The sequence below is a fragment of the Lingula anatina genome, chromosome 2 (assembly GCF_051362555.1).
Source record: "Lingula anatina isolate TDL-2025a chromosome 2, LinAna3.0, whole genome shotgun sequence".
Classification (NCBI taxonomy): Eukaryota; Metazoa; Brachiopoda; class Lingulata; order Lingulida; family Lingulidae; genus Lingula; species Lingula anatina.
Genome location: NC_141768.1, coordinates 13,975,832 through 13,991,316, shown reverse-complemented (window position 1 = coordinate 13,991,316; position 15,485 = coordinate 13,975,832). Strand labels below are relative to the sequence as shown.

Genomic DNA, 15,485 nt, shown 5'->3' with positions numbered 1-15,485 from the left:
TCTAAATAAAGTTTACAACGAAGTCGTACAAATGTTCAATCAGGATATGTTATTAAAAAAAAAAAGAAACATCATATTTATTAATTCTCCGATCAACCGGTAAGTTTTATGAAATATCCCTAGTATTTAAACAATATATCCAACCAACAAACATACTTTTCAATTTCAGTTGCTACTAATGCATCGGTCAGTTTTGATATTCCGGCCCATCCGGGCAGTAAGGTGACGTACAGCTGGCAGTTTGGAGATGGACACACCGAAGAAGTATATCAAACACGCACCATGAGTCACACTTACGTCAGCGATGGCGTCTATGGGATCACTCTCTTTGCCTGGAATGACGTCAGCAACATGACTACCTATGTAAGAAATAATAATTCCGTTCAACATTCTTCTTTTATCGAAAGGCTGTAAATATGTAAATTCAAAGTTAACTGTTTATCACAGACAACAGGATGTGATAAAATAATTTCGAAAGTATTGAATTTGAGGACATTGCTAATTTTCTCTTGTATTGAATTCGCATCCATGTTTATCTATTATATGTCGACTTAATGCTACGTGTTTATCCCATGCTAGGGATGGATTTCCATTCAAGACACAATTTTAGATCTGGTATTTGAAGCTGGCCAAGTCGTCACAGTCCAGTCCTATCCAACTTTGGTAACATGGACCATAGCATACGGTATGTCAAATAAGTTATTCATCTTGGCCTCCAAATTCTGTCTAAGGATGGATTTGTATAAGAAAACTGCACATTTTGCTATTAAGAACTTAATAATCGTTTCTGGTATTTTCCCTCCGTTACGTCATTTCTTTTCTTTGTACCTCCTGAAAATCAAAGGTGACCCATTTTAACTACCTCTTTCACTTGGTAGAAATAGAAATGACAAAAATGCATATAAAAAGAGGCTACTATTATAAAGGTAAAAATACAGTGGCATGAGTCTGTTGACTGCATTAACGAATATACCCCAATTTTTCCAAGATTCATTTTAGTATATTTTACATTATTTACTTATATTTTTGTTCTGAGCTCGTAAATGTCAAAGTGCTCATTTCACCTATTACGGCAACATTCGACCCATTTACAAAGATTTAACTCAACGCAGTATAACATAGCATTGAGTTCAATTCTTGTTCCGCATTTTCCAGGTACCAATGTGACCTATGACATTGTGTTCAGCGATGGTAATACATACCAGCTATTGCATGATGCACCCCCAGACATAGGCGTGGACGGACTCCATTTAGGTACTATATTATATTGTATATATTTTCAAGTATGGTTATTGGGGCCAAAAGCAGGTATTGCATAAATCATTGTTCTTAACAGAGGCTGATAACAAGAAATATGTAATTACAATCTTTTGCTTTATGCTTTACTGTTTGTTGTTTTATTAAAATATAGAACAGAAAATTATACCCGTCACGTTTTTTGGGAGGTGACTTGCTTCTCCTTGGTCTGAGGACAAGGCAAATATTACACGGTTGTTTGTTTGCATGTAGGTTTGTCAGGGGCGCTAAACCACACATTTGGTGATATCGGCAATTACTCCGTGCACCTCACGGCCAGCAACGCCATCAGCAGTCAGTCAGCCATGCTGTACCTCCCAATACAAATCCCCATACTAGACCTTTACATCGAACCCCCAAACCCCATCCCGTACGATACAGAAGTCACAATTGTTGTCACCACAACCAATGGAACCAATGCCGTATACGAATCAACGTTCGACGGGTATCCTACCAGAAATTTATCTATGACTCTCCGAACAAAGACCATGACCGGAGTGAGACAGGTTCCCTGCACGTTTACAACCGCTGACCCCTACTCCGTTACTGTCTACCAGAATGGATCATACCCTGACGTAAATGAAACTGCAGCAGGTGGTTACTATGGCGGAATTATGAATGAAACTGCAGCAGGTGGTTACGGATATACAAATGTGAATGGATCTGATGATGGTTATTTTTACCATAATGGAACTGATGGCAGTTATGGGTACCATAATGGAACTGATGGCAATTATGGATACCATAACGATTCTTCGGCTGAGGGTGCTGCCGGCGGTGATTATCCAGGCACAACAAGTATTCCTATGTGTGATGAGTTATACGAGTACGAGGTCCCTGATGGCCACGCCATTGATGGTTTTGTACATATCATACCAGATGATTACTATCGAACCATCGGTAACTACACCCTCGTCGTGTCTGGTAGCAATCTTGTTAACTTTGCAAACGCAAGTGCCGTCTTATGGGTAGATTACCTGATAGAGAACTATACGGTTGAGGTGGAAGAGTTCTACATAACCCCCGGGAGGGAAATCAACTTCACCCACGCTGTTTACCGTGCCTCTCGATTCAACCTTACCGCGGACTACGCTGACGGTTTCCAACATAATTTGTATCGTGGCGTCATGTTAGAGCCCGAGAACATAGTTTTACGACACGCCTGGGCTACTGCAGATAACTATACGGTCAACTTGACCATGGTTAACCCAGTGGACAATCAGACCATCCAGTATGAAATTATCGTCCAGAATGCAGTAGAAGGACTGACCTTAGTAACAAATTCTCCGGTGGCTCTCTATCCCAACTCTGTGTCTGTTGGACTATTTGAAATCCATTATGACGGTGTACCTCTGCTGGGAACAGATATGTTTGCATCGTACACATTCGGCGACAGAAGCAATATTACACGATATGTCATCGTCAACGAAACTACGCCGCATCCCACCACCCACAACTACTCTGTATACGGCACGTACCCCATCACACTGAATGTCTCCAACTATGTCAGTTTTATGGAATTTAGCACCAATTTGGTTGTGGATCAGGCAATTCTGAATATGACCATTGAACCCGACCCTCAGTTCGTACAGATAAACACACTGTGTATGGTTACCGTAACGGTTGCCTGGGGAACTCGATTAAACCTGACATGGGACTTTGGAGACGGCACCCCAACATACACCACGGACTACAAAACCAACGAAACGAACACCGAATTTCATAATTACACTACAGCCGGCAATTTCTACATTACCATCACTGCTATGAACTCTGTCGGTACACTTATAAAAACAATTACAGACCCCATTATTATTCAGTTTCCAGTTACAGGGTTCATGTTAACTGGACGTAAACAGTCTCTAATAGAACCGCCAGAGTGGCTGGTAGTGGTACCTTTCAAATTCTACCATGAACGAGCGATCCCATTACCATCTAACGCGTCTTATTACATAGACTACGGGGATGGTACTCAGAGTGTGACCCGACCTCTACCCGACCACGGAGACCCCGCCCTGGACGACGGTGACTATGAACACATGTTTTCATTTGATCATGGATACAGCACCGGCAATGTGTATACGGTCACAGTAGTGGTGTTCAACCTTGCTGACAATGTAACGTTCACATACGATGTCGATGTCTTCGAAAGTATTACCAACTTGAGCAAAGCGGTATTTGCCATTGAGGAAGACAACAACGGTACCATTATCTTAAAGGCTAAGGGCGTTGGACCGGGTTCCATTTATTATCCTTTAGAAAAATTAGTCTATTTAGACGTCTCGATGAATAGAGGATCTCACGTCACCTACCACTGGGAGTTTGGAGATGGTTTTGTTCAAACTGTCTACAATGAGCCATATATCAAATACCTTTATAATGAACCCGGCACCTACACCATCAAGCTTAACGCTTCCAACCCCCTGAATAACGTTGTCATTGAAAAGACTATAATAGTTCAGAGGAGTTGCATCGATACTGAAATATGGGTGGAAGAGCCAGCTCCTAGGAATACCACCTTCAACTTCCAGATCTACCCAGGTACCATAGGCTCCGATGCTTGCTACTTCATTAACTTTAAGGACCCCATGTCAGACGAAAACTATTTGGCGTTTTTGGGAAACCAAGCTGAATGCGAGCAGACTTATCCAAACAGCTGGGCCTTACAGCCACGTCGGTTCGTTCCTTACGCCGCTTCAGATCTTGAGGCCATGCGCGCCCCGGGTCAAAGGTTGTCTTTGACGTTTCCGCACGTGTTCCAAACCCCAGGCGTCTGGAACGTCACCATGATTGCCCACAATAAAGTCTCCCGCAGCGAGTCATACTGGGTGTCCGGGGTGACTCGTGGGTTCTGTAAATGGCCATCGGTCAGTCTCGCACCCATGACCTGCGTCCCGCCAAACTGTGATACAAAATTTCCAACTGTCCGCACGCACAAAAGATCCGAAGATCTCTATATGGAAGCCGATGTCGCCATAAATTGCTCGTCTACAAAGATTTATCATTTCACTTGGAACGTTTACACAGTGGATGAAGAAACCATGCAGGAAACCTCCTTCGACGACCTAGGCGACACCGTGTTGTATTCGCCAACTGAGCTAAGTACGTTGGTACTTAGGAAACGTCTGTTGCCTTACGGCCTATACAAATTTAGGCTCAATGTATCCATGGATGGCGAGATTGGAATAGAGAATGTCACCACCATCATGGTGCGAATTGTGAAGTCTGATTTAGTGGCAAAGATTGCAGGCGGTAAGTGATTTTTTTTCAATATTTCGTTGATATTTCACCGAGCATTGTCTCTAATAGAACCGCCAGAGTGGGAGGCATTGAGTCCTTTTGTTCAAATTGAAATTATTTTGCATGTAAATTGTACATCTTTTAAATGATATCTCGACTCTGTTCTTGTCGCAAGATGCCCTCATTTGTGGTTACAGCGTTGATATATTTACCGCCTTTACCTTAAAACTACTATCAACTTACGTTTGAAATGTTTCGTTTTCTATATCTAAGTAGCTTGAACTTCATTGTTTTATTATAGGATCATTCGTACGCAGAAAATGGGGTATTAACATCACCATTGACGCAATTGACGGTACCTATGACCCGGATGTTGGGGAGTCGGACAAATCGAATTTCACGTTCCGTTGGTTCTGTCGACGTCTCTGTGAAACGTGGCCCGAGTACAACGACAACTTCTCAATGATTTTGGCTCCGTTTACGTCGAACTGTACCTACGACACGTTGAATGGTGCCGACGAAGGGGGTTGTTTCAAGTATGATGGCGTTGAGTCTGCTGGTAAGGAACGCTTACCGTTTCGGTGGAATATGTTTTTCATAAGAACAATTTGATATGCATCACCAAAAACGAAAATTTTCGCAAAAACAGAAGGTGAATGTTCACCATTATATGTGATCGAAAAAGGTGGCAGATTGTTGCTTAATCCAAGCGGCGTTGATAATTCTACCTTCGCCAGTTTCACATGTTTTTGCTATTTTACATGCTTTACAATTTACGTTTGAGCTTACGTTTCACCTCTTGATAATAAACAATTACATCAGAAAAAAATCGAAAGTTAAATTTTGTTTCAAAAATACATAAATATGGTTCCCAGGTGAATTAAACGCAACAACTGGTGTTGAGATATTTGACACGACGAACTGGTACGAGTTGGACGTGGTGGAAATGATGGTGGTAGTGACCAAAGATGACCGTATGCAAGTTATGAGACAGGCCATCAACGTGACACTCGGAGATCCCCCAGAGATTGAACTTAGGTGTGTATATAACATTTATAACATTTTGTATTGGACTGAATATACAATGGTGACACGGGAGTCTTGGCCATGCCATGAGTTATCGATCAGCCAACTTGACAACAGCCTCTTTGCCTTGCTATTAGTCAGTCAAATGCGTTATTTTGTCTTTGACCCCATTCCCATAGATATTTAGATCGACCTATCTCCCTGGGGAGTCTCACTAGATTGGTGTCATCTTAACCGGCTTAAATGTCTGTGCCGCCTACTAAAAGCTGAATGGGGGTAATTAACTGTCGTGCGCGCTCGGCTGACAGCAATTTAGCGTGAACCCCCAGGGAGTTAGGTCGATCCAGATGGAAATGCAGTCTTTGTCTTGAATCCCACTACCCTCCTCCGGAAAATTGTCGACTGGAATTAAAAGGAAGAAGGAACTTGTAAACTGAATAGCTCGAGAACTGTATGTAGTGCTGTGAATCTACTTCACTACAATTTTCCACGACTTGTGGAAAAAACGTGTCCAATTATCTGTATCTTTATTTCAGCTGTGTGTCAAACTGCAAAGCCAAGGTGAACCCTCTGTATCCGTTCACTGTCAAGTCCAAAATCTTGAAAGCTGGTCTTGCGCAGTATTCTTATATGTAAGTACCACAATGTGCACCTAGCGTCGTTACCAAAAACATCTTTGAAATACATCTACATCTTACTTTATTAAAGACACATTGGGCCTTTCATAGTCATAGGTTAAAAAAGATTTTCCTGGTGGTATTATTGTTTTAATAGTCATAAAGCCATCCTTACGAGATTAAAAGAGTGACGTGATAGATAAGTGTGTGCACTTAACTCTCTAAATAAACAGTATTATTATTATTGTTATTATTGTTATACGTCATGCATTTAAAATTGTTCATTATTTCACACCTTTTTATTACAGCTGGGACATCGTGAAGGCTTCTCCTGGAGTCGATCCATATACTGTTCCTCCATGGGACCCCAATGTATGGCAGAGGTATGCCAAGGGAACAGGACGGGAAACGGCAGACATTTTCCTGGACACTGGAATCTTCACTGCGGCGGATGTCGGCATGCGGCTGTTCATGCGTTGTCGGGCCTGGAGAACTGGCAGAGCGGACAATTATGGTAATGGAAGTTTTCCATGATGTTAATAGCTGCAAGACCAACAGTGAACTGTTCAAATATGTTAAAATAATATGATAATAAATTAAATGATAATAAATATTTCATAATAATATGATAAAAATATAATATTTTAAGATATTTAGTTTTAGGTGATGTAAACTAGCGCTCAAAGCGATTGCCGAATATAGACATTTTGAAATGACAAAACAATAACGGTTTCATTTGATTGATATTTCTTTTATCTATTCAGGTGAATCTTCCCTTGAGTTCATCATTAACGAGCCCCCTGTCCCTGGTAACTGTTCAGTTTCTCCCTTCAATGGCACGGCCCTGGAAACCACCTTCAACACCTTCTGCGCGGACGAGTTTCAGGACGATGATAAGCCTTTCGGATACAAAGTGGGATATCGCATTTTCCCAGACGATGACTGGAGCTGGATCTATGAAGGTGAATGACATAAATATCGATGTTTCAAGGTAAAGAATGAGCAGATGTTCAAAGTCATTGGTATATTATAGTTTGACTAAATGGTTTGTAAAGCTTAGGGGAGACCGGCGCTAGTTGAACCCCGGGGTAAGTTGGTCCCCCATCAATTTATGAAAAAGTAAAATGGTAAAAGAATTGATCACATCATTTTGTAAAGTGACCGTATCCAATAGTGCTAAGAAAGCGTCGGTAGTGAGTCTTAATGAAACTAGAAAAGCACTCAGAGAGCGCAGACCTTTGCCAAGGCAGCAAAGTCTCCATCCAATGCTGTTTCACCCCTAAATTTTCGATATTTTTGATTATTGATTATTGATCCGGATTACCACCAAAAATTAATCATATGTTCCTTGGCTCACTTCTGACAGTTTCTGCAAATTTCATCAAAATCGGTCCATAACTTTTTGAGTTATGTTGATGACAGACAGAGAGAAAGACAGACAAACAGGGGTGAAAACATAACCTCCTTGGCGGAGGTAATAATTTAGCATCTTAAGGTAACTTTATTAAAGAGACTTGATGGGGGGCCAACTTACCCCGGGGTCCAACTAGCCCCGGTCTCCCCTACACTTCAACAGTTCTGCTATTGAAATGGGGATTGACACACATTTTATAATTATGGTAAAAATGTTTTCAATCTTATCAGTTATTCGTTGATGACCTATAACCTAAAGCGTTGTCAGGATTATAGTTAGAGAAAGAAGCAATGTCTTATTCTGATCTGATAGTTTAAAGTTTTTTACACTATTTTGATATACAATTACAGGCAGCACTTACACCATGCGAAAGGCCGCCTATCTGCCGCAAGGAAATTCGGATAAGAACTACGAAATTGAAGTCAAGGTTCAAGCCATCGATGCCATCGGTTCGGCCGCTGAAGTGATCTCTACTGCAGTCGTAAGTTAAAATGCATAAGAACTCTTCTTTAATTCATTATCGTATTTCAATGACGATAATGCTTCGTATTTACTCTTATAACAAACTTTGCTATTATTACTGTAAGAAAAGGCAACCAGAATGTATTTGATTTAAAGCTAATGGTGGAACATGTCATACATTTTATTATAGTAACATTTTGAAGAATTATAATTGATTTCAAAAGGCAATATCATGGTATATGAAGCAAGATGTAAACAGCATCATGCACAGAAAAAAGCAATATAGAAAAACATGTTCCTATATTCCCAGGTGTACCCTCCCTCTGCTGAGACCATGGCAGCTATGATGGGTAATATGACGGGGCCGGATGGATACATTCAGCAACTGGCCAGGATGGGAGACGCGCGTGAAATGATGCAGACACTTGGCGTACTTGTGGCCTATATGAACATAAATAATATGTATTCTGTTGATGCTGCTTTAGCTGAACGTAAGTTTTAATGCATTCAATAAAAGTGAAAACAGCAAAGCGACTCTTAGATGTAAAATAAAATAGTTCAGAAGGAAATAGTGTTCAAATAATGTAATACCAGTTAACTGAAAAGAGGATTCAAAATTAGAAAAAATGTCTCGAAAAGAAGTTGTTTCGTGTAATATCTTGCCTTGTCCCTTTCCTCTTTTCTATCACTGCCAAATCATAAACAAATATTTAACGCTTTTATCAAAAATTTTATACAGAATTCAACGAAACTGAAATCGCCCTGGCGCTGCTTAACGCTATTGCCGACGCCGACCTGACCGACAGCGAACGCACCCAGAAGGATACTCTGACGGCCAGGATGGATGCTCTGAGATCAGAAAACGCTTCTGCGTACCAGACATGGTTTGACCAGAGAGTACAGGTTAGTGATATCACGTAGTTGTCAAATTTTAAGTAAATACTACACCACAACACAAACCATATGTTGGACGGATTGAAAGCCAGACAGACAAACTCAGTCGCATGGCATCGAGCCCTTTGCGAAGCCACTATTATAATTATTTCATAATTTCATCATAATGATTTTTGAACAGGTTGACTTTATTTTTATAAATTAACAAAACATAAAAAGTGTTTGATGCTAAATTCAGTGATTATTTATGAACCGTTACTATTTTCAGATCCGTCAAGAAATCTGTCAAGCGTTGTCACTTATGAACTTTGTAAGCTTGTCAACAGGCCGTCTCATTGTGTCTGGATTGAGAGACATGGTCAAATTGCCCAATGAAGTTAATGCCTTGGCCGTGGTAAGGTTTATATTTCATAAGAGTGAATACGCGTGTCTGTTAAGGGTCAGTAATGAGAGGGATTTCCGCTACAATGTGCAGGCCCATCTCACGCAAGCACATTCATGATTTCAAGATGCTGCAAAATAAGATTATAAAAGTCACAGAAGTCAAGTCTCTTTAAGGCTGCTCGATTGCTCTTATATCAGTTGTAGGCCTACATGTACATGTATATTATAAATGTGAGGAAATTACAATCCTTCGTTTTACTTTCAAAATTTAGGAAGCCATTGGTACAGTGGCACAAAAAGTGTGGGATTTGCTGGACGCCAATAAAGATGCTATGGAAGGGCCAGATCTAACTGCGAACGCCAAACTTCTGATAGAAATTATTGGTAAGCCACTAAAATACGAAAATATAAAACACGTGCGCTGTGTACCTCACAGACAGAAATGGGTACTTTATAATTAATTCAAAGCTACAAGAACGGCAATCCCAGTAATTAAAATTGTAGAATAAAACACATCGTTAATTTCCCTACAGGTCGAACTCTAGATGCCATTAATGCTATTAATGAAGCTGGAAACCTAGAGGCGGTAAGTTTCCATATTCATCAGATTTTTCTATTTTTTCCTATTTTGTCTTTTTTTTATAGTCAAAGGTAGAAAGAAATCTATCATCTTAGAGGCAATACAACACTATTATTAAGTCAATATACGTCACTTGACTAGGAGTTCTTTCAAAAGTTGAAAATAAAAGGAAAACATGAGTCTGTCACAAATGCAAGTGTATATCTTGCAATATATATCTAAGAATTACCGTATCTTTTTTCTTCACATTTTCTTCAGGATCTGGAAGAGATTTTGAGGGCAACAAGGGTAAGTTGTACTTGTCTATCAACCTCCTATTAAGAAATTATGACTTATTCTCATGGTTTTTCCCATTGACTCGTCACGTCACTGTCGAAAACGAATATTTTTTTAGTGTCGTCTTACACTATTCAATAATGACAAGAATACGCCTGTATCATGGTGGATCACCAATCCTGAAATACTTTACAGTAATCAGCCTTTCATAAGATATCCCTTGGGTCATTCAAGGGATATCTATATAAAGGCATAGTATACCTTAGTTGGGTATAGTTAAATTAATAGAAGGGACAATGACTCCGATCTATTTTGTTGAAGGCTGTTTATTCAGTTCTCGTAATGTCCAGGATCAGATACAAATTCTCGTGTCTAGAGCTAAGACCCAACTGAAAGCCAATGTATGTGGGTACTCGGTTCGTATATCATTTTCAGTTTTCTTGTTTGAAAAAGACAAAATGTCAGGGTTATCAGTGAACTCCGGGTACCTTCGTCTTGGGACTTCAACACCCTTAATAGATAATAAATTGGACTCGCACTGCGTGTTAATCCATGTATATTACAGCCTGTCTATTCTGTTCAGTATATGCTTGTCAATAGGCATACTTGAATGCGTATAAAGGCATGGCAAAAGCAGTAAGAAACAATGAAAAGTTTATGTAAACAAACGAAGCAGAATTAACATTTCTGTTACCAACAGCTGTGCCTTTTCTGTCATCGTCTGGAGACGTATTGTTTAGATATCTACTGAGACTGTTTGGAAAGTCAGTAAACATTCCGTCGACACCGAGATTTACAAAAGTATCGAACTCCACATACGGGTCTTGTTCATAGTCCCATGCCAGATACTGGTCTTCGTTTCTAAATGTCCAGGCGTGAACTTTCATGCCTAATTCATGACTCCTGTTAATCAGATTTGTGGCGTTTCCGAGAAAGTTTTTGTAACCATTATCTGCATTCCAAGACGGAATGATCAAATCTTTCCAGGGACCAACTCAGTAACAAAATTTTGACCATTCCTCTAGCTGCTTGTCTGTTGGCATTGAGGTCCAGAATAACATAACCAGAGGGCAGTTTGTTTTATTGACAAGCAAACGCAAACTTTCTTCCTCGAATGACTGTATAAAACAAGGGTCTGTCTTCCGATAGTAGTTATTTCTTTTCAATTCCTGAGCTAGCAGATCCTCAAACGTTGTTCCGTTCATTATATCCAGAGAATTCACCCACCTTGAGTGCTTTATTTCAATATGCAATCCAACTGGTCGGTTGGCAGATTTAGCAACTTGTATAAAATCCTCCATCGAGGCTATTGAATAAATTCCATCACTAGAGTGACTCCTGAAATGTAAAGTCTGGACTTGCTTAATCGTTTTAAGTTCATCCAACGTGAAATCAACGCTAAACCAGTCGGTGATATACTTTTCCTCTCCTTGGACATAATATGTTCGAACGCGGTCGGCAAATTGCGGCAATAACATCACATTTGTAGACTTATTAAACCAACTTTCATGTAAGCACACAATCTGAAGATCTTTGGTAATACAGGCGTCGCATTCGATGACATCGGCGCCTTGGGTGACAGCAAGTTCATACGCGGCCAGTGTATGCTCGGGCAACATGCCAGAACTACCCCGATGGGCGATGTTTAACGGCCGTTTTGTAGGAAGGCTAACTCCATGATCAATTTTGCTGAAAAGTGCAAACCGTAGGTACACAAGGAAAATTGCACACACACGCGTAAACATCTTCACGCTGTTGGAGGTAGCTTATGGTAGATCTTTTTAAACCGAGGTGCGCATGACTTTAGGGCGGTGACGAGACTGAAGCAATGGAGGTTCACGAAACCGGCTGACAAGACATTACTGAGTCACATCATTCTTCGCCATTCGTCAGTCAGTCGTCACCCCAGCAAGTATGTGCAACAAGTATGTGCAACAGTGAGAATGAAGAAGCTGGTGATTAAATAAACAGTATAGCCTATGTGTCACTCTATACTCGGCTACCATTGGTCGACAGCTTTTTTCAGGCTATGCTATTGTGTTACCTAAATTCCGTTTGGATGTGATTATTTCTGCGCTGTTTCACATGACCGTTATTTGACCCATTGCTTGTGCTTCTGTGTGTAACAAAGTTTTTTTGTAAAATCATTTCCCTATAATTATTATTTGTGTTATACTCATGGTGTGGATATAGATATGGTGTGGATAAAGATGGACATCGTCTAGTGCTGTGGGAGATGTTGCTTATTGTCTAGTGATGTGCTGGAATATCGTCAGTTACAGCTGTTTTAATGGTTTTATTCTAAGAAGAGAAGAAAATATCACGTTTTTTTTTCACAAATTGCCGTACTTAATCGCGTTTCATTAGGATGAATTAAGGTTGCATGTACGCGGCTGTGAATGTGAACAGAGAATGCTCACGGGTGTGAATTTATAATGTAACATAATTCTTTTAATATTTTTAATATTTCTGTAAATATTTCTTTTAATTTTTGTGTACATACTTTATAATGGGAATGTCGGGACGCCATCCTTATTTTTGGGGTGCATATGTAACCGGTGGACAAGTTGTCACATATCGAGTTCCGCTTATCTTGGCACGTGGGTCGTGGGAAATATATATTCCCTGTGACGTGTCTTTCTTGTCATTCATCAGTCAGTCGTAACTCATCAACTGTATAACATACGTGCAAATGTACTTCAACAGTAAGAATAAAGAAGCTGGTAATTGAATTACAGTATAACCTATGTGTCGTTCTGTGCTCGGCTACATTTAGTTCTAGCACAAGTATTGTCATAACCACAGCAGCGTATCTATTTGCAAAAGATACTAAAACTACAGGCAAAACTTCTGACAAATAACAATGTTTAACTAATAAGTTTTATAAGTACATGTTATGCTGCCACATATTAACTGCATCTACGTAAAGACTCATTTTGCCCTCTGGTCTTTTTTTTTTACCGTGAGATTATTTTCTGGTCCTGCACCTGTGAATGTCCAGTGAATGTCCAGATAACAACTCTTGGCTGGATTTGTTATCATCTGACAATATTGCTCGGTGAATAAAATCTGCGAATCACAGGTTTTCATTGAAGTCTTGTGCCAGTTATTATTCGATTTTCACACATACACACACACACACACACACATTCATGTAGTCAAGAATACGATCAAAGGCCATTTTTAAATTTTCGAAAAATATGACAAAATTAGAAAAACCAAAGGTGAGCTTAGATTAAATAAACCTTATGTGGACAGATAAATAAAGTATGAATGAAAAAATGGAAAGAGAAATCCGATAATAATAATACCCTTATTATATTAGTTCTTGGTCATTTAGCTACAATAAAATTTCAGTATGATACTCAGCGTAGAGAGAAAAACTCTCAGTTTGAAAGAGTTATTGATGGTGGCACTGTTAACTAAAGAAAATTCGCTTCCACAGTTTAAATATCTTTTCAATGTAGCGGGGAAATCGGTAAAAAGTCCGTCTACACCGAGTTCTATAAACTTTTCGTACTCTGCGTAGGGATCTTGACCATAATTCCACGGAAGGAACTCATCTTCGTTGCGGAATGTGAAAGGATGGACTTTTAACCCAAATGAATGCGCCTTTTCAATGAAATCCGTGCTGTTCTTGATGTAATTCTTATCCCCATTTCTGGAGGTCCAAGACGGCACAATTAGCGTCTTCCATGGTCCCACGCCGTAGCATATCCTAGAAAACCTTTCGAATTCTTCGTTATTAGGTGAATATTTGACCAGCATAACAAGAGGCAATTTAGTTTTTGTAGCAAAAATTTCCAAACTTTTTTCGCTAAAAGATTGCAGAAAGCATGGGTCTGTTGCCTCCGTATAGCCATACTTTTGTACTTCTTTTACAACCAAATCCTCAAATGTCGTATTGTTCATGATTGGAAGAGTTGCAGTCCACGTTGGTGCCTTGGTTTCGACATAAATACCCACAATTCTTTCCGCAGTCTTTGCAACTTGCAAGAAGTCGTCGAACGATGCAATTTGAAAACGCCCATTGTAATTCTGATCTCTGTATTTGCGGTACTGTCTTTTTCTCAATTTTTTCAGTTCATCCAGAGTAAAATCCACCGAAAAATAATCAGTTTTGACAATGGTGACATTATTGGCCTCATCAAAAATTGAATATGTTTTGACTCTCTCGGCAAATTGTGTAAAATTTGCAACATCGGTTGAGGCGTTAAGCCACGGCTCGTGTAGACAGACAAGCTGTAAGTCTTTGGTGACACACAGGTCACATTCAATGACGTCTGCGCCTTGTCTGACGGCCAGTTCGTACGCTTCCACAGTGTGTTCGGGACGCATACCTGAGCTTCCCCTGTGTGCAATCACTAGAGGCCGGTCTGTTGGTAGACTGACCCCATGGTTCAACTTTGGTTCCCTCGCCATTACCAAATAAAAACACAGGGGGAAATACAGGAACTGCCTAAGTGAACCCATGTCGATACCACTTGTAGATTAGTAGGCCTATAAGTGAGGCTGTATACATATGTACTCTTAGTATGTGTGCATAGAATCCGTTAGGCCATAAGGACAAGAAGTACACTTATTCCAGAGCACCAATCTGTGATAAGAATTTAGAAGTGTTTGATTAGGAGCAACCGAGGGTCGTCCTCTTAGCGATTAAGGTATCTGGATGGCTGACGATTAACTGTTTCAACTTGGTATCACAGAACAAGTCAAATCTGTTTCGTGAAGTTTTGATGTTGATTTTTTGATAAATATGGTTTGCACTTCATGCTTACGAAGTTTGAGTTTTCAAATATACAGGAGAATTCTTCAGTAATTCAATGTTTTTGTAAAGCATTAAGCAGGTTAGGGGATAATCGCTGAAAGTAAAATAATAATCTACATTCATTCTGAAAAATATAGTCCTTCCATAAATCATGAATTGCAAACCATATTACTTAAAATAATTCTAGCAAATCATCCATGTAATCTTCTTTTCAATAACCTGTCTTGGCTATCATACACTTTATTATACTTCAGACCAATCTCGTCACTATGACGAAATACATCGGTCAAGGCGTGATGGACAAAAAAGTGGTGGGCGAACCCACAACAACCATCTCCACGACTAAAATGCAGGTCAGCACTCAGTTGGAATACCCTGATAAGCTCGATAAAGGTGAGTGTGTCGATAGCCCCTTTTTTTCCTCGCCGCCAACGTAAAAAGATTGTGTTGATATGACCCTTTATCCAAAATCCTCTTCACTAACAGTGCTGTACATTCCTGTTCGTCAGTGTGACCGTCATCCTCAAC

General features: G+C 39.9%; 2 protein-coding genes across 5 annotated transcripts in view; one reads left to right on the top strand and one right to left on the bottom strand.

The window, feature by feature from the left end:
- LOC106155657 (polycystin-1) overlaps positions 1-15,485 on the top strand; it is a 50,215-nt gene that overhangs the window by 15,960 nt on the left and 18,770 nt on the right. For all 3 annotated transcript variants that reach the window (XM_087003833.1, XM_087003834.1, XM_087003835.1), the window contains 17 exons: positions 170-363; positions 580-685; positions 1,156-1,254; positions 1,510-4,548; positions 4,838-5,095; positions 5,412-5,574; positions 6,099-6,194; positions 6,488-6,693; positions 6,944-7,141; positions 7,944-8,074; positions 8,366-8,546; positions 8,795-8,958; positions 9,218-9,343; positions 9,606-9,717; positions 9,867-9,919; positions 10,172-10,201; positions 15,212-15,350. In XM_087003833.1, the coding sequence (XP_086859959.1) occupies positions 170-363; positions 580-685; positions 1,156-1,254; positions 1,510-4,548; positions 4,838-5,095; positions 5,412-5,574; positions 6,099-6,194; positions 6,488-6,693; positions 6,944-7,141; positions 7,944-8,074; positions 8,366-8,546; positions 8,795-8,958; positions 9,218-9,343; positions 9,606-9,717; positions 9,867-9,919; positions 10,172-10,201; positions 15,212-15,350 (5,295 nt within the window). The remainder of the gene's footprint in view (positions 1-169; positions 364-579; positions 686-1,155; positions 1,255-1,509; positions 4,549-4,837; positions 5,096-5,411; positions 5,575-6,098; positions 6,195-6,487; positions 6,694-6,943; positions 7,142-7,943; positions 8,075-8,365; positions 8,547-8,794; positions 8,959-9,217; positions 9,344-9,605; positions 9,718-9,866; positions 9,920-10,171; positions 10,202-15,211; positions 15,351-15,485) is intronic.
- LOC147763412 (uncharacterized) lies at positions 35-15,251 on the bottom strand. 2 transcript variants are annotated; one of them, XM_087003836.1, is made up of 3 exons: positions 7,955-15,251; positions 6,475-7,133; positions 35-5,964 (listed from the first exon to the last, which is right to left on the bottom strand). In XM_087003836.1, exon 1 carries the CDS (start codon positions 14,660-14,662, stop codon positions 13,526-13,528), a length of 1,137 nt encoding a protein of 378 aa, XP_086859962.1. In that variant the 5' UTR covers positions 14,663-15,251; the 3' UTR covers positions 35-5,964; positions 6,475-7,133; positions 7,955-13,525. The 2 variants fall into 2 exon arrangements, with proteins under 2 accessions (XP_086859962.1, XP_086859963.1); XM_087003837.1 differs by having other exon boundaries at positions 35-359.

Bases quoted from the DNA above. Each gene is read 5' to 3' on its own strand.
- LOC147763412 (XM_087003836.1), bottom strand. From the start codon at position 14,662: ATGGGTTCACTTAGGCAGTTCCTGTATTTCCCCCTGTGTTTTTATTTG.